Source organism: Osmia bicornis, chromosome 11 (genome assembly GCF_907164935.1).
Source record: "Osmia bicornis bicornis chromosome 11, iOsmBic2.1, whole genome shotgun sequence".
NCBI lineage: Eukaryota > Metazoa > Arthropoda > Insecta > Hymenoptera > Megachilidae > Osmia > Osmia bicornis.
This window is the reverse complement of record NC_060226.1, coordinates 4,290,233-4,313,766: the sequence shown is the minus strand read 5'-3', so window position 1 is coordinate 4,313,766 and position 23,534 is coordinate 4,290,233. Positions and strand designations below refer to the sequence as shown.

Below are 23,534 nucleotides of genomic sequence, written 5' to 3'. Positions count from 1 at the left end.
TGAAATAGACGTTTTTATATTGTACGTACTTCACTGTGCAATAAATGTTTGTTGTTTGTGATTAGGTCCGAGTAGCCTGATCCAGGAACACACACCGTCAGCGGTTCCTAAATGATCATCAGTCATGTATTAAATTTTAATACTTTATTAATTTTCTGTTTAATGATATAAAAGAACCTACGATTAGATTTGGTAAATCTTTCGCCCTTATCCATTCATGAGGCACCAAGGATGGTGGTAATGGAACAGGCTGTGCGTCAAGAAACAAACTGTCCGGTCCGTCTACAAAATTATGTTATAAACTATATTTGAAATGAAAATTTGTATTCTTCTATAATGTTACTTTTAGAAGCTGCCCAGTTTTCCTTATTTAGCGCCGCGTCAGACCATTCTGGCCATAAGAGTGCATCATCGATAAATGAAAGCCTCAAGCTCTCAGGCTCCGTTACCTTTTTAGATCTTATGGACATGTTTGAAACTGTCTCTTATCGATTACGCGCAATTGTCTTTTTTTTAATCAAAAATAATATAAACACACTCGAAAGAAAAGTAATACAGGTGGGAGGATAGGAAGGACTAAGAGAGAGGTAAATAATTGAAGGCCACAAAGATTTATGGAAAAAGTATATATATTTATTGAATCTCTGTATTATACATAACTATGAAAATGAGATGCGAATCTAAGTCAAGAAAAGACTGAATTAAAAGAAAATTAAAATCCAAAGAAACTCGTTAGTACCTCCTAGTTCGCTAACGACCAGTATGGTCCGCGTTAAGAAATTAAAACTTACGTTAATGATATAGAATGTAGTAAAAATGTAACGTTCTACGAAAAAATAGCGTCATACGGATCTGTCGTTATATTATCAACTCGATAACGAATCAATAGTATATCTCTTTTGAACAACGACGACGATGAGAGATGAAGTTGTACGTTAAAATTTGAACGAAGTTTAACTTGTTTGTTACGTTCACATAGTTACACAGGTTTTCCTCGATAACAAGAAAAATAATACTACCTTCGTACATTCAGAAGTTACAATTAGCTCTCATATCTTTTTTTTTTCTCTCTTACTGTACGATACTAATATTCTTCCTTCAACAATATCCCTACAGCTATATAGTCGCTCGATCAGGCTCGGTTTTTATAGTCAGTTTCACAGTGAGTTATCAATTTTTTTTCTTTCTTTTTTTCTTTAGTATGTACATACATCTGAGTAGGCGTGAAACGCTTGTACATACATTGTAGGTCGATAGAATTGCATTAACTTATTAAGGCAATTGATTCATTTACCATGTTTAGGGTGAAGATTGTTGACAGAAGCGTTTTATCGCGTATTTACAGATAAAACAACGCGAAGGATTAACAATAATTTAAGTTACTTATCGGATAGATACCATTTATAAGGTATAAATATATCATAAAATATTCAATGGAATGTTGAAATGCGTTTTTCTTGTTGAGTTTACTTGTTCTTTCTTTAACATTGTTTGGAACACAAGGAGATCAGGCGATTACAGTTACGCTATACTGTATCAAGTTGTAAGTATCTTGGGAATAATTAAGTTTGTGGATAAGTTCCAGTACTTAACAGTACCGGTATTTACTAGACAAATGTTAATTAGGTACTATTGGAATTAGATATACGAATGATCGATCCAGTCTATCCACAAATACTGCCTTAACATTCCGTTTACTCAGAATGCGCAAAGTACAACGAAAATTGATTACGACACTGTAATCAATTAAACTGGTAACGTTCGTTGTAAATTAATATAATTGTACGCGTTAATGATTCTGTTCAACATACGTTCATCACAACGTACAATACACATATAACAATTAACAAATTTCTTTTTTAATACTTGATGTTTGAGATTCTAACGTATCAATTATTTTTGGCACCAATTTCATCATGCTATCGGAAAAATAATCGACGACTAAACAAATTGTGCAAGATCGGATATGCAAGACATAACGCCAGGATTAATAAATCCTTACCATTCAATGTTCATGATATAATAATCCGTCAAAGTGTTTGCAATATTTCCATTCTCAACCTGGCAGTGTTTATAATATTTTTTTATATTTCTTTTCGAACGAACATCTTTTGCCGTTTTCTAATTGTTAATAAATATCGTATTTAAAAAACAATAATACAAAATTATTTTGTGCCTAACGCCACGAAACATGTGTCTGTCGAATAACTTAGGCTCGTATATTTGGCACCATGTCTTGAATATTCAAGCGAATAAGAAAAAATTAAAAAAAGAGAATGATGTATCCATCGTTACGTTGTTGTAAAGTATACAGCGGGGAATTGATACCAGTGGACGGTATGATAGTATACAATTTACTTAGAATGTGAATCATACTAATGATTTCATAGACTGTAAGTGGAATGCACTAATCGAATACGGCGAACGCTTCGTAATTCATAAAACGAGTCGACGAAAAATCGCGTGGAAGAATAGCTGCAAAATATCAAACAGTTTCATTACCATAGAACTTGACACAACTGTACATATTAATGTTTTAACAAGTTTTTCCGGGTCCAGAGGCTCTTTGATCTTCCATTCGACCAGCTTGAAGTCTTTGTATTAAAGCAAATAGATCCTCCTCTGGAACCGTCGATCCTGCTTGAGTAGCTCCGTTTGATCTTTGGCTGTGTTCCTCTTCGGCGTCGTGTACCGTGGATGCGGCTGGTAAAGGACTTCGCTGATCTTCTAGACGAGAACCCTAAAGAATTTGTTCAAATAATATAGCGTATTTAATAAAATAGTACATACAAGGTAAATGTAATACATACCTGGCATCTCACAAGCATTTCAATGAAAGAATCATCGGCATCTTGATTGCTGTTTAGGCCTGGTAAGTAAGGCAGTGTCACTCGCTGTTCATCCATCCTTTTACTTTGCATTCCAGCTATTAAATCTAGTAGATCTTCTCCGTCTCTAAAAATGAAAACGATAGATTACAGTATGCAATATTAATGTACGGCATAATCTGGCATTACGAATACATACTTCTCGTCGGAATCGCATACTTCAGGAGTAATAGTTCTAAATTTCTGGCTACGATTTGTGTTAAGCGCACAACGTTGGTCATCCATTCTACCAGATTGAAAACGAGACAGAAGATCGAAGAAACTATCTTCTTCTTTTTGAGTAAGTTGCGGGGTTACATTATTACTTTTATCGATTTGAGATTCAGCTTGTTCTTTCAATTTTGTATCTGGTGTAAGCTAAGCACAAATAATAATTGTTATTAAACTATAAAGTCGAATGCTAATTAATTGCATAAGATAATCAAGTTACCTTAATGAGATCCAAATTATCCATACTTTGTCGTCTAAGTCTATATCTACAGGGTGAAGATATATTTATGTTTGAGCTTGTATTGGTCAAAAGTTTTTGTGCAATATTTTCTTTATTATTCTCTTGTTGCCCCTTTTCTAAACCTAGGATTTTTTGTAAATCATCAACATTCATTTGTGCAGTAGCTTGTCCCATTGGATCCTCAAGCTCTTTTGAAATATTTAAGTGTAGATTTGCATAATGCAATGCCTTTTCATGATTGCCCATTGCAGCATACGCATTGCCCAGGGACCAGCAAGCTCTGCCTTCACCTACTTGATCTTTAAGTTGTTGAGCTATTTCAAGATGCCTCAAATGGTATTCTATTGCAGTTGGATAGTCTCGAAGGAGAGTGTATGTGTTTCCTAGAGAATAGCATGCTTGTGCTTCTACTTCTCTATCTCCTAATTCTTGTGCAAGGACTAGAGTTCTCCTATGATATAATGGGGATTAATGTTTACTTACACAATAACTGATTGGTCAAAAAAGAAAGGTAATGAAGATACACACTTGTAATGTTGTGCAGCTTTCTCAAATTCACCAAGGAATATGTGTGAATTTCCCAAATTGCTATTTGCTCTTCTCTCTGCAGCTTTGTCACCAAACTCCTTGGCAATCTTCAATCTTTCATTATGATAATAAATTGCTTGTTGAAAATCTCCCAGTAGGTAAAATGTATTCCCTAGGTTTCCACAGGCTCTGCCTTGGGCAGCAGAATCCTCCAATTCCTTCATCAACTCCAGGTTTTCTCTACAAAAAGAATTCATGACATTTATGTACTCATCATGACCTATCTTCTAGCTTTAAAATCTTAATGTTTTTATCTTCTTACTCATAATAGCGAACAGCTTGTTGCAAACATTGTCTAACATCCTCAGAGAATTCTCCAGGATCTTGATGACCTACTCTACCAGCTTGTTTTCCTTTAGCGTGATAAACATTTCCTAAATTGTACAAAGCCCTTCCTTCACTGAGCTGTGTAATAAAATAACTTATATAAATAACTGGATAATTGAAGAAAGTTGAAACAGTTCAATAGTCTTGCACACACCTTATCTCCAATTTCTCTAGAGATCTCCAAATGTCTTTTGCAACATATCATAGCCTCATCAAACTTTCCCATAACTTTTAATGTATTTCCCAAGTTTCCACTGGACTTAGCTTCTCCTAACTTATCTCCCATATTACGTGCAAGACTTAAATCCAGTTTATGGTATTGCATTGCTTTTACATAATCTCCAAGATAAAAATATGCATTCCCTAGTTGGCTATAAATTGCACTTAATATCCTCAAGTCATCTGTGCCTGCTTGAATTGCAGCTTGAAAGAATGCCACACCAGATTTGCAATCTCCAGCCTTACAAAGGCGCTCACCCTCCAGTGCCAATTCAAGGCACATGTTCCACCTTTCACTATTCTGTCAAACATAACAAGTTTTTCCATCACATGCTTACCCATTGTTAATTCATATTATGTATTTGATGATTTAAGATACATGAGAATCTTGTAATAGAATGATACAGGAAACAATTACAAAATAATTAATACATGATTACAATATGCTTCACTGAAAAAAATGTAGGAAGGCTAATGGAATGATCATGGGAGTGGCTGGACATGAAACTATAATAAACTAATTACATACAAGTGATCATAGTATCATTTTACATTCTAATTTGCCATTGGTATAAAATGAGTAACATATTTATCGAAAATAAACGCTTCATTAAAAATAAACGTACATATCAATTAATAGACATATAAACATGTATGGTAGGCTAAATGAAAAAGCGCATGTAGTGTGTGATATTCTTTATTTCCGCTTCAATGTAACTTTTATTATGTACAGAAAGAGTTACAAATAAATGGTAACAAAAAATGAACCGAATGATTTACGAATTAAATTATTAATCGTACAGAGTAATGATAATCAGAGGACTGGTATGAGTCACGCATGGAAAAGTGTAGTAATTAATATGGTTCACTTACTTGCCCTTCCGACGATAAATTTTCCGCGCTCGCACTCAGAGACATAGTGTTCCTTTTCTTTTTCGTTCCCCTTGCAAATTAACAATCGATCCTTGCGACTTTTACGAGCGTAAATAACGCGAATCTTTACGTGTACGGTTGGCGATTATTTGGGTTGCAATAATAACTTGACTTGCACAATCTTTTATGCATCGTGATTCAAAAGTTTTCCGTCTGGCAATTTATTTTCTCACAGCATCATCTCCGCGTGCTTTTTGCGAATAATACCCGCGTCGCTTTTCCCTCCAACCTCACACTCGCCGCACTTTCTCAATGTAACTGATGAAGAATTCCAGCGTCCAAACAAATGGCGCTCGATGCACTTTACTTGCATAACGTTCATCAGTGACTATAGATCCAAAAGAGACTCGTCTTGCCTTTATTCTTAAGGTCATATTCGGGGTCCTACACGCCCCCAGGTACAGTTAGATCTGTATAAGCACGCTTGGCAACCCTTTACAGAAAATGGCGGTCTAAGTCAGCAAAGGGGACGGTGGCCACGCCAATAGGGGATCTGTTAAACATACACTTGCCCTTATTATATTTTCTGCTTTGTTTTGCTGTATTTATCTTCTTAGCTTACTGAATAAATGCATTAGCAGAATGAACGTGTTGATTTCATTACTCCTGTGTGCCTCGCCTACTATCTTATCCCTTTATTCATTACTTTACCCCTATTCGAAGGCCTCACGGGGCTCAATCCTATACCCCCGCATCCCTTATATCCCTTCAACCTTTATAATAAATATATTATAAAAATTGTAAAAATTGAGTAAAGGTAAGTAAAGTCTTGTGAGATCGCAACAATGTTGCTAAAAGTGAGGCCGGGATTGCGCGCCTTACAAAATTGTTGCGACTTCACAAGATACGAAAAATTCTGGGAGGCAAGTGCTCGTCACGCATCTGAAAATGTTGCAAACCGCGAGACCGGGATTACGCGTTTGCAACATTGTTGCGACCCCGCGACCCCGTTTTTGCGACTTGCAACATTGTCGCGAACGCGCGATCGCGGCCTCACGTTTTGCAACATTGTTGGGTACGCGGCGAGCACTTGCCTCACAACGAAATTCGAATTCTATGAGGCACCCCCGCTTTTCGCGCGCAACAACATTGCAAAATGTGAGGCCGGGGCTTCGCGCCTTGCAGCATTGTTGCGGCCTCACGGGGCGCGAAAAATTCTGTGAGGCAAGTGCTCGTCGCATGCCAAAAATGTTGCAAAACGTGAGGCCGGGATTGCGCGTTTGCGGCATTGCTGCGATCTCGCGGGGACGTTTTCGCAATTTGCAACATTGTCGCGAACGCGCGATCGCGGCCTCACGTTTGCAACATTGTTGGGTACGCGGCGAGCACTTGCCTCACAACGAAATTCGAATTCTATGAGGCACCCCCGCTTTTCGTGCGCAACAACATTGCAAAATGTGAGGCCGGGGTTTCGCGCCTTGCAGCATTGTTGCGGCCTCACGGGGCGCGAAAAATTCTGTGAGGCAAGTGCTCGTCGCATGCCGAAAATGTTGCAAAACGTGAGGCCGGGATTGCGCGTTTGCGGCATTGCTGCGATCTCGTGGGGGCGTTTTTGCAATTTGCAACATTGTCGCGAACGCGCGAACGCGGCCTCACGTTTTGCAACATTGTTGGGTACGCGGCGAGCACTTGCCTCACAGCAAAATTCGAATTCTATGAGGCACTCTCGCTTTTCGTCCGTAATAATGTTGCGATGCGTGAGGCCGGGATTGCGCGGTTGTAACAATGTTGCGAGACTTTACTTACCTTTACTTACCTTTACTTACCTTTACTTACCTTTACTTACCTTTACTTACCTGTACTTAGCTTTACTTACCTTTACTTACCTTTACTCGAACCAGTTTTCATAATGTATTATTATATTTATAATGTGTTCATTATAAGATTTGCAGGAATACAAGAGATGCAGGAATATAATGGTTGCAGGAATGAAAGGGATACAGAGATGTAATGGGTGCAGGAATACAAAGAATTCAAGGATATAAGAAATACAGAGGTATGAGGGATGCAGAGACTTAAGTGATATAGGGATGTAAAGAATGTGGGGATGTACGGGATGTAGCGATGTAATGGTTGCGGGGTTGTAAGGGGTACAGGAACTGGTCAAACAGGCACGATTATACCGACTGTGCTCTCTACATGCAGATCTGACTTCATCCAGGGGTATCCGGGACCCCTAAATAATGACCTTTTCGAGAACAAAGGCGTGTCCACTCTTTTTGTATCTGTAGTCCACTGCTGCAAGAGTAGAGTTTGGTGTGTGGAGGGCTTGTTGTTCGATTGGTGAAACTTGACAGAACGTGAAAGCTGAAATGATTTTGCTTTCGTACATTTAATTGTTGGTGAATTAAATCGGAAGTAAATCGAAAAGAGTGAAACGAGCTAATTGAAATAAATATTCAGTGGTGAAGTGAAGAAAGGAACAACTCAACTTGGGAAGATTTCTCATTTCGAATGGATACACAACCTCTCTACTGAATGGTTTTCATCTCCTTGATTTGCTTTTTTGTAAAACTAAGATATTTAATAATAACTGTAGCTCTTCTTTGTTAACACGTATTTATAATTAACGCGTAGTTTAGTACATAAAAGGTATTTTAGATTAATAATGAACGATGGTAAGAAGGTAGGTGAAAATTCCAGTAGTGAGGTTGTTAATCAATTTCGAAGCTGTAGGGATCTTAGCGATATCGTGCCTCTCTATATGCCACGCTCACTTTATTTAAAACCAATTGCGAAAATAAATGTGTCCGTTAATCTTCCCCAATTAAAAGTTCCAGGTAAAATTCCTTAAAAATCCGTGATTATTTTGTTTTCCTATGTATTGTTATATTTTGGGAATGTTGTCAGTTTAATTCATTATCTTGTAAAATTTTATTATCCATATGTATATATTCTTGAACTATCATTATTCAGTATTTAAACTATTGAGAATTCATCCCCATAACTTAATCCTCAGAGTTTTTCAGGCATGGTAGATATTGATAATAATAGTAATATTCATTTTTGTGACAGGGAATATATGCAGTTATGTTAAATTATGCGCAAATCTATAAATATATATAATATTTTTAGCATAATAGGTTTTTACAGAAAATTAACTGCGATATAAACAGGAAAAACGATATCAACATGGGAGGTAATGGAGAAGATACGTGCCTTTATATTACCGGACGAGTTTGCATCTCTGAAGGTAGCGAAGAGTACACTGGAATTTATCAGATTGGAAGGAGATTTACAAGACAGGTGCAGACTGCAGCGTGTACTAGCAAGATTGGATTCTCAGCGTTTGAATCTGTCCGGATTTCCCAATGTGTTAAAAGTCCGGGCAGCAGAGGCAAAGGATGACTTTCCCACCAGACATAGTTGGGATTCTTACTTCAGAGATGCCAAGCATATGAACGAATTGAAGCCTGGAGAAAGGCCTGACACTATTCATATTACAGGATTGCCTGTTAAATGGTTCATAGAGGATGGTGGAACACTCCCTAGCGAATCTGTGATCACTAAAATCTTTAAGAAATGGGGAACACTCAGAAGGATTGATGTACCTGCTGCTGATGCTTATAGATCTAGAATGCGTCTTGGCACAAATATTAACAAGTTCAGCTATGAGGATGGGATATTTTTTGATGCATACATTCAATATGTCGAATATATGGATTTTGTTAGAACTATGGATGCTTTACGCGGGATGAAACTTCTTAAAAAAGAAGGAGAAAAAGCATTCACAGCTGCCATTAAGGTGTGTTTAATATGTGAGTTTGCTGCATGAATTGTGTAGATTGTAACTGTAACCTGTAATTGTTATAATAAAGAATATTATTCCCATTTTCGCTATTTCATGTAGATCGATTTTGATAAAACAAAACATATGAGCGATAGCTCTGTTGCTCACAGAGAATTCGAAAGAAAACGCCTTATAGCGCAGGATACATTAGCGGCAGAACGACTTCGTCGGAAAGAGGAAGCCGAGGAGAAGCGTCGCGAAGAACAAAAGTAATTAGAAGTAAAATATAGCAAAGAGTTGTGAACTTAACGCAAATTACATTGTATGTTTCTGTTTCTGTAGAAAGAAAGAAGAGGCTGATGCAGCAGCTAAAGAAATTAGACGACGAAAACGGGAAGAGAAAAGAAAACGTAAAGTTCTGACTAAATTTCGGAAAAAGGAAGAGGATAAAGTGTCTATGAAAATCGCGAGGGAGGGACAAAAATTAATAAAAGCACAAAGGCAACTCGAAAGTATTCGTCTTCTAGATGAATTATTTGATAGGATAAAGGTATAATTTAATGAAGCTCTGATTATTATAATCAACTTCTTTCTACTATGAAAATTATCCTGATATTCGTGTATATTATTTTAAGATAAAACTAGAAAACAATGAAATTACAATAGACGAAGTATCGAATGCGGATTTAAAAAAGGATGAGAAGAAGAATAATAAAATAGATGATGGCACGGAGGCATTGAGTTCCGATGATAATTCGAAAGAAGGCAAGAAAGACAAGAAAGCGAAAAAATCGAAGAAGAAGAAGTCGAAAAAGGAGAAAAAGAAAAAGGTAAAAGGTTCTTTTTTCTTATATTTATACATTGTATTAATGAAATTTTTTCGCGTTTCTATAGAAAAAACCTAAAAAGGGAAAAGATTCGGAAAACACGGCAAGTCTGAGCGAAGATTCAGGTGCAGAGGAACAAGTGAAAAAATTAAAAAGCGTGCTGAAACAGAATGTTGCATATCCATCCTCGTCTACAAGTAAGTATCACTAGCAGTAAGGACAAATATCAAATCATAAAATATAGATGAACTAAATAATTTTAATGTTTCAGCTGTCACTTCCTTGGAATCTCTTTCTTACCCGACCCTTTATCCCCGATTTCCACAACCATGGTGTTACGAAGCAGCACTGCCTATGCTTTATCCTAGTTTTCCAAGAGGTATGCCCAGGGGTGGCCGTTTTCTGCGCGGAAGGGGTAGAGGATTTGCATGGCGTAACGCTGGAAATCCTCGCGCAGTACACACGTTTAATCCTCATCTATATAACGAGCAGTATTACAAGTACTTCGCTCATTTAGTAGGTCAGGATTATCATTCTTTCGACTACAGAAGTTCACGGTCGCGTAGCCGAAAGGGTTCGTTCAGTAGATCCAGGTCGAGAACAAGATCGAAGTCAAAATCGCGATCGAGGTCGAGATCCAAGTCCTGTTCAAGATCAAGATCCAGGTCGCCGAGTAAATCAAGATCGAAATCACGGTCACGATCAAAGGTGCGAACCAAATCGAGATCGAGAAGCAAGAGACGTAGTAAAAGTAAAAGCAGATCACGATCTAGAAGAAGACGAGGCAGATCGAAAACGAGATCAAGATCCTCCTCGAAGGTAAGGTCTCGATCGCGTCGATCAAGGTCCAAGAAGAAATCTCGCTCGAGAAGTCGTTCTAAGGTCCGAAATAACACCAGGAATCGCTACAGACGAAGAAGAGAAAGATCGATATCAAAAGTAAAGATCACCAGAGCTAAATCTCGCAGTATGTCGCCTAAGAGAAGATCTCGCAGCAGAACGTGGTCGATGCCAAAGTCTCCTGGAGGAAGAAGAAGAAGCTGTTCCTGGTCGAAAGGCGTTGACGCTGTTGATCGTAAAGCGGAGACTGACAAATCATTGCAGGCGACAGAAAAAAAAACTGAGAACAAAGAAGCATCACAAGTATCTCACTTGGAGAACATAACTTCCGACTGACAAGAATTGATGACAATTCTTTCTTTTTTATGCCTCTGATCCCATCGTGTAAGAAGAATCGCGCGTCGTAAGAATTTGTACAAAACTTGTAATCGTATTCATGCATACTAACATCTGTAGCATTTATATCATATAGATATACTTTTAGAAGATATTGTTTTGTTCATGCCATTGTATCTTGCTTATTTCAAATGACACAGTTTAGTCACGATAGGGTAATCATATGAGCAATTCATTGATCTCCGAAGCTTGTATATAGATTAAAGCAATCGACATTTAATAAATCAATTTATAACTATTTTGCTAAATTATTTATTGACCCAAATCTTATATATATAAAGCGTAAAGACATCCATGCATGTCACTTTTCCACTTAAGAACTACCAGGGTTAGAGTTAGGTCGATGCGCAGAGAGACAACGGGGTCCATGACACCCCACGATGATATTTTGTCGGTACGCAGAGAGTCGTCGGGGTTCCTGATACCCCAAGATAATATTTGGCGGTGCGCAGAGAGAGTCACCGGGGTCCCTGACATCCCAAGATTATATTTGTCGATGCGCAGAAAGAGTCGTGGGGTTCCTGATACCCCAAGATAATATTTGTCGGTGCACAAAGAGAGTCGCTGGGGTCCCCGACACCCCAAGATGATAGGTCGGTGCGTAGTGAGTCACCGGGGTCCCTGACACCCCAATTCATGGCCATTGCGCCATCTATATAAGAGCGGCGCAAACTATTCGTTAACTTACCGACAGCCGAAGGTTCGATTACCGACTGTCGGAAGTTCGGTTGATAAGTCGGTAATTTATTGAGTAGTTTCCGCTGCTTTTGTATAGATGGCGGAGCGATCGAACTTAAAAAATACTTAATTCTAGGCGGTCTTCTCAAAATATAAGTTTGTCAAATAATTATTCTAATAATTTTTCGGTCTTGTATATGTATATACTAGAAGTTCATCTTACCGTTTAATATAAATATTCTTCAAGAGATCCTCCAGTTACAAAAGTTCTGAAAAACAAATTCTAAATTAAAAACACCTTTAGGGTAAGTAAAAAGATACTCAGATCCGACTTGCAAATTTTATTTGTTTTCGGCATGAAAATGCATTGGTTCATAAACATTGTTAGTCATTATACCCCTATCCCTTCGTAAGGTTCGAAGATCGTTTTTTTTTTCTTTTTAGCAGCGCTCCTCGGAGATACACGCTACGATTAGAGATTTACTTATCAACTGATGCTTCGCTTGATATTAATTCGCCTATGATTAACAAGGATCGAAATTCATCGGTTCACATCTTTTTTTACTTTATATTAGTGCCATGATTAGCACCGCCTCTGTTAACTCGACGTTCTTCTTAAACACGCATGTTTTTCTCTTTAAAAATATCTGCCACATTTTTTTCCTGCTCGTTTGTCTATCATTCTAATCGTTCAGGATGAGTCAATGGCCCTTTATACAATAACAATATAAATAGAAACAGAATATTCTTATAAGTTACTTAATAATACAATTTTATAATAAAAAGAAATGCACTGCGTTGTTTAGATTAAATAATTCAGGATTATTTCGATATTTCGGCAAATGAAAATTATTCTATACGATTCAGCCCATTCGAATAAAAATTTCTTGTAAAATCGAATAAACAGAAGATTATTTCAATTCTTATCGACTCATCCTGTACGTTCAGTATCGTTTTTACCTGCTGTTCCTGTCATCGCTTTATTTCACACTGGTTTCTCAATTACCTTCTCTTCTTTTATTTATTTTTTTCATTTTAAATCGTAACTACCGCTACGGTATCTTCGGAATTGATTAGATATTGACTACTTTCAAGATTCGTTGCGTGGGAATTGTTTCATATTTATTTTCTTCTTAGTTTCTCCTCTCAAAATTGAATCGTCGCGCGACGATAGCGTTCGCGAACGCTCGCGAGATTCGCGATCATATCGCGAATTTATCGAGGGCAGGAACGAGATCTAGCTGGCGACGATATTACAAACATTTTCATTGTTTTTTGGTCTTGCTTGACCGGCGACGAGTAGTTTCACGTAGAACGAACGCTATCGTCTGCGTTCATTGAATCGGTAACTGGAGGAACGAACTCCTTATTTATCTCTTCATTGTTTCACGATCGATTATCATTTAATATGCAACAAACTAATTCTTTGAAATTCTAAGTAAGGAAACGATTTCTAATTCAATAATTATTACCAATTTCATTCTTTTACCGTGCCATTTCTTAAAACTGTTTCGTAGAGAGATTCGAATACACAGCATGTAACTCGATATTGTAATTCGTTAAGTTAAATACTCGTCCATAAAATGGTTGCAAAAATCCGCTTGTTCCTCGAGTCACCGATGCAATTCTCCTCGAAATCGCTCTGGATCATTCGCACGCTCACAGAGGTACCACCATATCGTTTCATTCGTCACGGTTTACACTCTAATAGTGAATCGTCCATTTTCCAATGGTAAAGCCTCTAAAGTTTACTCAGTCGTTGATACTACGTACAAAAAAAAAAGAAGTCCCGTGAGATACAAGGGAGAATGAAATGCGGGGCAAACAAGTTCGAACGAAACAGCTTAAATTTGTAGAGTACAGCTGCGCGATCGATTAAGCTGAATCCTTTGACTGTTTTTATTGACAAAAATTCGATTTCACTGATAGTCGAATATTAAAAGATTTCCAGAATGATGTGCCTCCAACGAAAGAAGGGTATTTTGTTAGAAACTTTATTTATATACATACGTTCGGTTCCCTATGTTTCTAGAAATTAAATAATTTTGCAGGGTGTTGGATTGAAAACAGTCAAAGGGTTTATTCTTTAACGCGATGAACGATATTATATTTGGCTACGAGGTTTACTGGCCCTTTCGAATATACTATTTATTATTATTTCTCTATTAAAAAGTTTCTATCTAGCTCTCTTCGATTTGTTATGTTTTTTTTTTTTACAATCTTTTCATCTGTGTATGCGCGTGTATGTACGTGTGTTTTTATTTCTGTTTCTTATAATAATTATGGAACAGTTCAATAGAAAATTAGCGAAGATACAAATTTCTCTGGGTTCCTTTGAAATTCGACCGGCACGTCGAGCGTTTGGGAAATGAACGACCCAAAAGTACAATTTTATTATTTTTTTTTTTCACTTTGAGCAAGCATCACATGCTTTTCATCATCGCCAGACATTGTTCAATATCATTGAAGTGCTAACGCGACACCCTGTGGGCTATTCCTTCGTAATCTACACCTCTTTAGACAGGCTGTGTTACATTGAACGGACACACGGAAGTTGCAACCTCTTTCTATTGTAAAAACAGTTAATTAAAGATTTTTCGAATTAAAGGTTTAGTGATAAATTAAAGATGGAACTTTGATTTTAATTCTTTTGCATCAAGTGTCATTGAAACGGGTTGATTTATTAGAAATTATTGAATCCGCACGTAAATTGTTAAATTTTAATGTAAATCTAATTCTATAATACTCATTACAATTGCTGCAAGTGAATTAGACAGGGAATTATATTAATGACATCACAAATTTCAGTAGTACGAGTCAATCACTTGTCAGACATCTCTGGATCACCGAATCTTGACACTGCAGGAACGTGATATTTGATAATGATTGCAATCACCTTTTAAAATAATGATAAATAAAATTTCGGGATTGATGTATCACTGTTAAATCGTTCGTTTCCGATGACAACCGATAGAATCCTTCTTTCTTATGAAATAAATGTCGCAGCAAAAGTTTCAGTGATACGAGTCAATCATTTGTCAGGCGTTCCCCCCTGAAACGGATTTTAATCAGTAAATTTTGGAACACGATGTTCAATAACCCTCTAAAATAATAATAAATGAAATTTTATCGCTGTTAAATCATTTATCTTCGTTGCATCTTCCGGGTCTTCCTTCAAAACTTACTAACAGAGAAGATAGATAGATAGAGAGAAAGAGAGAGCTCGTTAAAAAAGACTGTTTCCCCCTTAACACGTGGTCGACTAGATCATCCTATATAGATTAATAGGTAGTACGTTACTTTAGTAATTTTTTGGTCATTTTACGTAACAAGTTACACGGCGACAGCCCGCTAGGTAATATTGGTAAAGATCTTAATAAAGTGTCTGAGAGTTAAAACCGTTTAAACGCTACCGTAATGTTATTCGTAATAATAGTAATGACGATGATGGTAATAATAATACGCGATAATAATAATAATCATTCGTAATAATGACAACAATAATAAACGATTAATACGTGGCAATAACGTAGTAACGCTCGTATAAATCGCTCGGAGATATATTCTCCGGCATTAAATCGACTCCTTTTTTCTTCTTCTTCATCTTTTTTTTTGTTGTTGTTACCTTTTACGCTGTTTCTCGTATAATTTACCATCGTTGCGCTCTTAAAGCACGACCGATCGAACCGTTTGCGATCATTGAATGGCTCTTTCAGGTCGTTTACCCACTTTCACGCTTCGCGTGTTTCTTTATTCTCCCTTAAAGCCTCCTCTTCTCTTTCAACATTTTACTCGAACGCAAATATTCGATCTGTCAGCCCATCGAATGGAAACTCGCGACATAAAGGAAGAAAGTATACGAGAGTCAACGTGGAAATAACGTGTCTCTGTTCGCAATGCTTATGTACAAAGATAGTTGGATTTAGCCTACGCGTTTCGGTTACGATTTTTCCTTTTCTTCTCCGTTCTGTTCAGCGTCTACAACGTGCCCTATTTTTCTTTCGCGTAGTAAATCATTCATTTCAATTCTATTTTTTTTTTTATTTCACACTTGATATTTCTGTTTCGAACCACGGACGCATTCTCGTGACCGACAACGCTAAGAATCCCGCGAAATAAAGGCCGCTGCATCGTTGCGCGCTGCAACCTGTCGTAAACGATAGTTTTCTCGTTTCCTTGGAACAAGAAACCCGTTCCATTATGGCAATGGGTTGAACGTGACGCAACCGCATGCTGGTGTAACACAGGCTCGTTCGAAACGCGGTTGCACGTCGATCGATCGAAATATACTGCAAATGTTTCGTCTAAAAATCAATTCAAATTTGGCAAATCATTTCCCTTCCATTTCTAATTTTGAGAGCGATTTTACAGAGTCCTTTCACACCACCTCTTGATGGAGTATTCGAAAGGGTGGTTTAGGTATTTATTTGTAAAGACTATTAAGATACTAATAAAATTAAGTGAAATATACTTAGAAAAATGAAGCAATAATTGAACTAAAAAACATTTTTCATTTATGGCGATTCGCAAAACATTTGCATTGCTTGTATCGTCAACGTGCAAACTGAACGTCAAATGACCATTATTAACATTGTACATGAGAACGTTACGCAACAAAGGGGTAGGAGCACTCCCATTCTCAACAGCAGGGCGTCCGTGCACGCCGTTGTTCCCGTGTTTTCGAACCCATTGAGCGTACAAAATACCTATGTACACATATAAAGTACAACATTTAAACACACGCGAAACATTCGACGTGTTCGAAAACACGGTGACCGGACCGGCGTCGTTCGAACTCACCCCTGAACACAAAAGCGCCCCCCTTTGGATCCTTACAAGAGACGTGTATAAACTCTGCTCGAAACAAAGGCCATAATGCACGCTTCGATATAATATGTATATATATACACTATATACTATAATATCGGGTATATTACATAATATAGTATACACATATGTACAGGTATAAACATACAAATCAATCTCGGCATATTTATGATGGGACAGAGGATTCGTTCACCTGGAACCCTTCCATTTTTCTGAACAATGGGAATGAATAATTGTCAGCTAAATGGTTGAACATTTTAACAACAAAACGTTTGAAGGATTAATTCCTAACTGAATTGAAACAATGTTATTAGGCTTACAAATATTATTTGCAAATGGAAAAATGGCATTCCTTTAGGGGATTAATGTCGTTAATAGTCAATACTGATAGCCGCGCTATTAGTAGGTATTTCTACTGATTTTCTTACGTCGCGACGCGTCGTTCAAAATAATGGCAATACTTCAGACGAACGAATCGCAACGTCCCATGCACGCATACTGTATGATTCTTGATGGTATATGAACGTACGAAGGAGAGTCAATGAAGCAATTTCACTCGGGCAACGTACAGATCGCCAGTATAAGGTCCTTTCCGTGGGATATCACACTGTAAACCATCCCCTTTGTCCTGCTGATCCTTCAGCGTAAACGCGGATCGAACACCTTTCCTTTTATATACGTACATATCTAGCTGCATCTGATGGAAAATCGATTTCCTTCAATTTTCTCTATCGTTCGATGTTTCGAAAGCTATTTTTACTTCAACATAATTATCGATTAAATGAGAAATCATGGAAACTTTGATCCAATTTAAACGAATCTTGTTTTCTTCTTTTTCTTTTAACTTTCCTCTCCACGATCGAACAGAATTCATTCTAACCGGGTTTCAATGTCTACGTAAGAGGCTAATTAATGACTCGAAGCAACAATGGTACCGATCAGTCCAATCGAAGCGACGCAAATCAAAATCATCGATTCAAATAACTGATGGTTAAAGATCATTTGGCTTCGAATCGTTTCTCATCCACGTTGAACATTTTTCTTTTTAAACCTTTTCGTGATCAACTCATCGTCAATGATCTGGCTACTCGTATTTATACTTTATAATACTTATAGGATCGTCTCCTCTATCGCCTAAATGCATCGATATCGAGATACGTGTACATGTATGTTTGTGTGTGGTTTTTTTTTTTTAATTATCTATTTCTTTTCTTTTTTTTTGTAACTTGGCGTGGTCTTCCTGGCACTATAATGCACTTTTAAGAAATCTATATAAAAATATCGTGTGGAGTTGTGTCCGGTATTTTGAGCCGCGACAGAAATAGGTAGAGATAGAGATAGAAAGAGAGACAATTAGAGGAAGAAAGAAATGGAAACGAAGAACAAGTTATTAGGAGACAGAAAGAGGCAGCTAGAGAGAGTAGAGGATAGAAGACAGAAGGGGAATGAGAACATTGTGACAATTGTGTCTTTTTGTTTCTTTTTTTTTTTTTCTTTGGTCCCGTTTCGCGTTTCGGAGTTGCCGCGAAACAACGCTTTCGAAATGAAACGATAAACGGACAAGACAAACCAGGTCCCAACATTATCCGCCGGAAACGAACGTTCGATCATTTTTGAGGGCAGAAAAGTCTTCTGTCCACCCCTTCTGCTCGTACCTTCGATCCTGACTGTAGAGAAGTCTTCGGCTTTCTTCTCCGAGTCCTTTGTCTTGTTTCCTTTCAATGTCTTCACTGAGTGATGGCTCTTCGAGACGTGGTTGAATCTGCCCCCAAAAATCTCGATCTTTGGGTTCTCTTTTCCTGCGTGTCGATCGTGTGCGGTTTTATCGTTTTCTTTTTTTTTTTGGTGTGTTTGCTTTTATTTGTCTCCTTTCGCTTTCTCTTAACGTTATCCTCGTTTCACGGGTCGTCGCTGAGCGTACGGCTCGCTTTTCGGAGCTCTGAACATCTTCCGGGATCAATTTCCGCGCGACGAACGCGTGTCAGCGACTCGCAAAATTAATAAACAACGTGTTCACGATTAATTGAGACAGTATTTCTGAAAGGACACTAACGGGATATCTCATAGAGAACTGAAGACTTTTTCAAGAATTATTTTCAACATTTTTTTTCTAGCAATAATTATCATTAGAGAATGATTCGAACCTTTGAAATTTGTTAATTTATTCAACGATAGTCATACTTTAAAACGATTTCATTTAAACACATATTTTACCAGCTAATGTCCTTCCATCTGTCGTGTATCTCTGTGTCCGTGTATTTTCGTGTACACGCGTGTATATATGTATATATGTGTTTGTATAGAACGTATATATCCGATCGCGTCGAAGAAAGGAATCGTCACGTGGGGTGACACGAATCATTCCGTCGACGCGACTCGTTTTCCCCCAATCACCTAGTGAATCTCAACGTTTACTATCAATTAACGTAATTAACTCGATTCGCTCGCGCGTACGTAACGCGTTATCCAGCACGTTTCTGTATCGACACATCGATGTGCCGTGGATCGTGTTCGCTAACGGATGGGAACGTCACGCGACCGGAAACTCGATCATTTGCAAAGATTAACCCTCGCAAAACTAGGTTCCAAGATTTACATTAAAAACTATGCGAGGTACAAAATAGCCTAATTTCTTGTACGTCACTTTAAACCAAAAATTATGTTTGCAAATTTATTTCAGAGCCAAGAAAATTCATTTGATTGCGTAAACTGTGGTTAGAAGGAAGGAAACAAAGAAAAGATTTATTTATGAAATTAGATTAGAAATCGCGATAGGCTTGAATCACGGTCGCGTGTGCTTCCTGCCAAACCGTACAGTTTTTACGACCACGAAGAATACGAACAAAGGGTTTCAGGACCGCCTCAGATGCTGCTCTTAACAGGAAGCGGTAAATTGAATATCCTGTTGAGGAAACGTGTCTCACAGGAGAAGGATAAAATGAAGTGTCGTGGAAAAAATTGATGGAGAACTGAAGGTAAGCTTGTCGCGACTGAAATTTAAGGAAACTTTTTATGCGACATAACAATCTAGAGGTTTATCATCAATTTGGCTTTGAAAGTTTATAATCTTTGGAATTTTAAGGATGTTCCGTGGAGGATCGAAAAATGCGGAAATATTCTATACGAAATTTATTATCTTCCAGTTTGAACAATTGAATACCAAATTTGTTCAAATCGGAATTGAAACTGTACCTATAGCTAATGCACGCTTGTATTAATTTTTATAGTTTTCAATATCAAAGTTTTTTCATTCATCAATATCAAAGATTTAGTTAACATAGTTTCCTATATTTTCACCCACCGCTTCCTGTTCGAGCTACTACATCACCCAGTCCTGTCGCGGATATTGAACGAAACATCGTTGACGAATTATTCCCCATTTATCTCGTGTTATTTTGTTCGATTAAGCTTATCTCATAACAACAGCTTCGTACGTGTGCGTGCCGTTTGATCCAACGAATCGCGTAACACTGAATATTAATGTTCCAGGGGGGAAAAAAAATCATTGTACGCGAGAAACGATTCAAAGGAGATCATCCAACAACCGGCTCAGAATCCTTTTATCCTTCCTCTTTCATCTGGTTCCCTTTGGGATTTTTCGTAGAAACCGAATTCATTTCCATAATAAGAAACGTGGTATATTCCGAAACGACCTCGAAAGAAGTTCGTTCATGTATGAAGACGCGTTCCTCGAGTGACCCAGGACCGACCTATATTTTAAGATTTCTAAGTGATCGCCAATATTTCATCCGCGCGAAAGTATTTCATCCTTAACAAGGAATATTTTCGAAATTTTTTAGTATAAATTTTCGAAGACGCACTTTCGAAATTGCACGGTTGATTTTCTTGAAAGCAGAAGAAGTCGGGTCAGTGTCATAGGTAGATCGTTTTTCAATGAACGATCGAATTTGTAGGTAAGCACCGTTTGTGTTATCCATTACAAAAATAAATTCGTTCTCTGTTAACGAAACGCCAAAGAACTTTGACACGTTCCAGCGAACCTTACATGGTGCATCCCCTTTACGTCTATCTACAACAACATTTCGTTGGCAAGAAATTTTCGATAAAATCAATATTCACGAATGGACCACACCGCGTGCACACGCGTACACTGTTGTACTTAGACCGTTTATTAAATAAAAAAGAAAAAAGAATTTTCTCCCCCGTCGGTGGAAACGTAGCCTTTGTACCCGTGCACCGTGTACATACACCTTGTATACGCTAACAATATAATATCCTATGTAACCTACGGACGTTAAAGCGGATAAGATCACTTTGCATTCTCCCTCCGTCAGCCCCGGGGATTGTTTCGTGGTCTCTTGGTGGCCCTTGAAGCTCGTCACTTGACTCAGGTGTGAGGGGCGGCGATGCAATGTTCGTGTCGATTCATCTTTGTTTCTTTGATGCGATCTTGCCTGATAAAGTGTCTTCTGTGTGTTCGAACGATCGTTCCCTGATAAACAATTTGCGATCACAAGGCGGAAAGAGTAAAAAAGAATAATGAACGATAAAATTTCATTTACCATCGATCGAGCTGATCGACAACGCGAAATTGCTTCGTGATCGCAATTTGTACACCGATATTTTGAATTTTCTCGGCGAAGGAATTCGGGAAGTGTGTAAAAATGATGTCACGTGTATCGAGGCTGAACAACGTAAAATTATAATGGATAATTCTAGGGTAATCGCGTGGCCAGAAGAGTACGCATTTAAAATATACCGCAGCCCGTTGCGCGCGCGATTCGAAACGAAATTAAAATTCTTACCAAGGTACGCGACGTCTCGCAGGAAACGACTTAATCCTCTAGGAAACGCTTCCGGTGTGCGTTCGTCGTCAGTTCAAGAGCCACCGTCTTTTTCTCGCCGAGGCGAGACGTTCTCCGCGCGCATTAAACGCACACACAAGTGGTGCCTGTCCCTTTCATTTTTCTTTCTTTCTTGTTCACGAGGTATACAGCGATTAGATGGAGTTCGTGTGTGTGTGTGTGTGTGTCGAATATAATATTTAAATATTAAGAAAAAAGTTTTCAGGCACGCAAGTTGGGCAGGGGAGCAGCTCGCAGCGAGTGGAAGAGGACACTCGCGTCCCTTAGTCCCTCCCTTCGTTTCGCACGTTTCCGTGAATCTCCAACCGGGGATCGATCTCGTCCCCGAGTAAAGATTCTTCCTCTCGGCACGTGCGCGTCTTCCCTATCCCTTTTTATCCTTTTTCTCTTTCTCGCTTCGTTTAAATAAGAAGACACAATCAATCGGGAAGAGGATTGGACCCGTTGTTTACGCAACTGCAGCAAGACTTTCGTTTGATCTGCGCTTAGAAAAGTAGGCGGCTTCTTCAACCCCGCGAATAATCGAAGGAAAACTCGAACCTTCAGGCAGTCTGTGCGTTTGTGTGTATGTGTTCTCTTTGATTTTTTACATCGTTCTACTTCTTCGCCAGGAACGTATAACTCACCGTCAGGCCGACGTGAAAGCAGCACAAAACCGAACGACTCTACCCACTAGAGTCAACGAATTCACAGTACACCTGAACATGGACCTGAAGATACTTCCTATCCCCGAAAGAGAGAGACACACTGAGAGAGAGAGAGAGAAACGAGAAAAGGATTACAAGAGAGGTCGGATAAACGATCGTAGAGGAGGGACTTGAGGAGACGCGAGCGTCGTTGAGGTGACCGAACATCAACGGTTCGGTTCCCTTAATACGAGTGCTGCGGCTGCAAAGACGAGACTCAGCTGTGTGCAGACGTGTCGGAGCCCTGACTGTTGCCCAGTCCTCCCATTCCGGGCTGCGAGGTGAGCCTGGTGGCCGACTGCGAGGTCGTGGTCGTGGCCACCGTGGAATGTGCCAGGCTGTGGTGCCTTCCGGTCTCTGGCACCAGGTGAGGCGTACGGCTCGAGACAGGTGGTAAGATCGAACTGGCCGGCCAAGGATGAAGGGACGCGGTACTGGGTGCGCTTGGCACGCTCCTCGAGTGCGGCAGCGAGTTCGACAAGTTGGCCAGAGGATGATGAGCCGACACGGAGATGCCCATCGTCATACTGTTTACCATTGGCACACCGCCACCGCCGCCCCCACCGCCACCCCCGCTAACCCCGCCGCCACCGCCGCCGCCACCCGAAGACGCCATCGCGACCGCGGTGTCCGGGTGAAGGAAGTTGCGTCTCTGCTCCATCCTCTCGGCGTGTTGGGCCAGACACCTGGTCAACTCTTCCGGCAACAGCTCCAACTGAGCCTGGAGACCGGTCAGTTTCTCTTCTAGGCCGATCAGCCGATCCTCCAGACCCACCAAACGTTCCTCCAGCCCGTCCTGACGCGTGCTCATGTCGGACACGATCTCGTACACTGTGTTCTGCGTCTGTGTAAAAAATAATTAATCCTAGTTATGAGCCCGCCGAGGAGGCGACGCGAGTAGTACGGAACTACGAGTGGTCGGACGAGGGGAAAGGGATTGGTATAAGGTTGTACAGGCGGATATTTTCTCTGGAGAGAGGCAATGCGAGTGGAATAGGATCCTTCGTGTTCAGGGAAGTAGAGTAGGGCTGTATGTTGTTAGACAAGTGGCCTGGCTCTGTGTTTGGTCATATAAGTAGTATAGGATTGTATGTGGTCAGGTAAGTAGTCTATGGACAGTAGTATAGATGAGTGGAATAGGAGCGTATGTAGTAAGGCAAGTGGAGTAGCCCTGTGTGTTGTCAGACAAGTATCCTGGGACTGTGTTTGGTTATGTAAGTGGTATAGGCATGTATGTGGTCAGACAAGTATTCTATGGACAGTAGTATAGGTGGGTGGAATAGGGCCGTATGTTGTCAGGCGAGTAGTGTTGGTCTGT

At 39.1% G+C, this 23,534-nt stretch overlaps 3 protein-coding genes across 20 annotated transcripts in view; 1 reads left to right on the top strand and 2 right to left on the bottom strand.

The window, feature by feature from the left end:
- Window positions 1-611: 611 nt before the first annotated feature.
- LOC114878956 (G-protein-signaling modulator 2) lies at window positions 612-5,712 on the bottom strand. The gene is made up of 8 exons (XM_029193351.2): window positions 5,347-5,712; window positions 4,409-4,774; window positions 4,190-4,332; window positions 3,868-4,107; window positions 3,319-3,790; window positions 3,028-3,245; window positions 2,811-2,955; window positions 612-2,740 (listed from the first exon to the last, which is right to left on the bottom strand). The coding sequence occupies exons 1-8, from the start codon at window positions 5,389-5,391 to the stop codon at window positions 2,537-2,539; spliced, it is 1,833 nt and encodes a 610-aa protein (XP_029049184.1). The 5' UTR covers window positions 5,392-5,712; the 3' UTR covers window positions 612-2,536.
- A 1,825-nt stretch (window positions 5,713-7,537) lies between these two features.
- On the top strand, window positions 7,538-11,437 carry LOC114878958 (A-kinase anchor protein 17A-like). Of its 12 annotated transcripts, none has more exons than XM_029193356.2 (8): window positions 7,538-8,186; window positions 8,523-8,771; window positions 8,853-9,151; window positions 9,257-9,405; window positions 9,479-9,686; window positions 9,772-9,966; window positions 10,031-10,160; window positions 10,235-11,437. In XM_029193356.2, exons 1-8 carry the CDS (start codon window positions 8,015-8,017, stop codon window positions 11,137-11,139), a joined length of 2,307 nt encoding a protein of 768 aa, XP_029049189.2. In that variant the 5' UTR covers window positions 7,538-8,014; the 3' UTR covers window positions 11,140-11,437. The 12 variants fall into 12 exon arrangements, with proteins under 12 accessions (XP_029049189.2, XP_029049188.2, XP_046143974.1 ...); XM_046288018.1 differs by having other exon boundaries at window positions 7,543-7,887; window positions 8,077-8,186; window positions 8,523-9,151; XM_029193364.2 differs by having other exon boundaries at window positions 7,544-7,887; window positions 8,181-8,186; window positions 8,523-9,151.
- A 766-nt stretch (window positions 11,438-12,203) lies between these two features.
- The window catches only part of LOC114878955 (small conductance calcium-activated potassium channel protein), a 129,197-nt gene continuing 117,866 nt past the window's right edge, over window positions 12,204-23,534 (bottom strand). For all 7 annotated transcript variants that reach the window (XM_046287719.1, XM_029193349.2, XM_046287722.1 and 4 more), the window contains one exon: window positions 12,204-23,060. In XM_046287719.1, coding sequence (XP_046143675.1) covers window positions 22,434-23,060 — 627 coding nt within the window. In that variant the 3' untranslated portion in view covers window positions 12,204-22,433. The remainder of the gene's footprint in view (window positions 23,061-23,534) is intronic.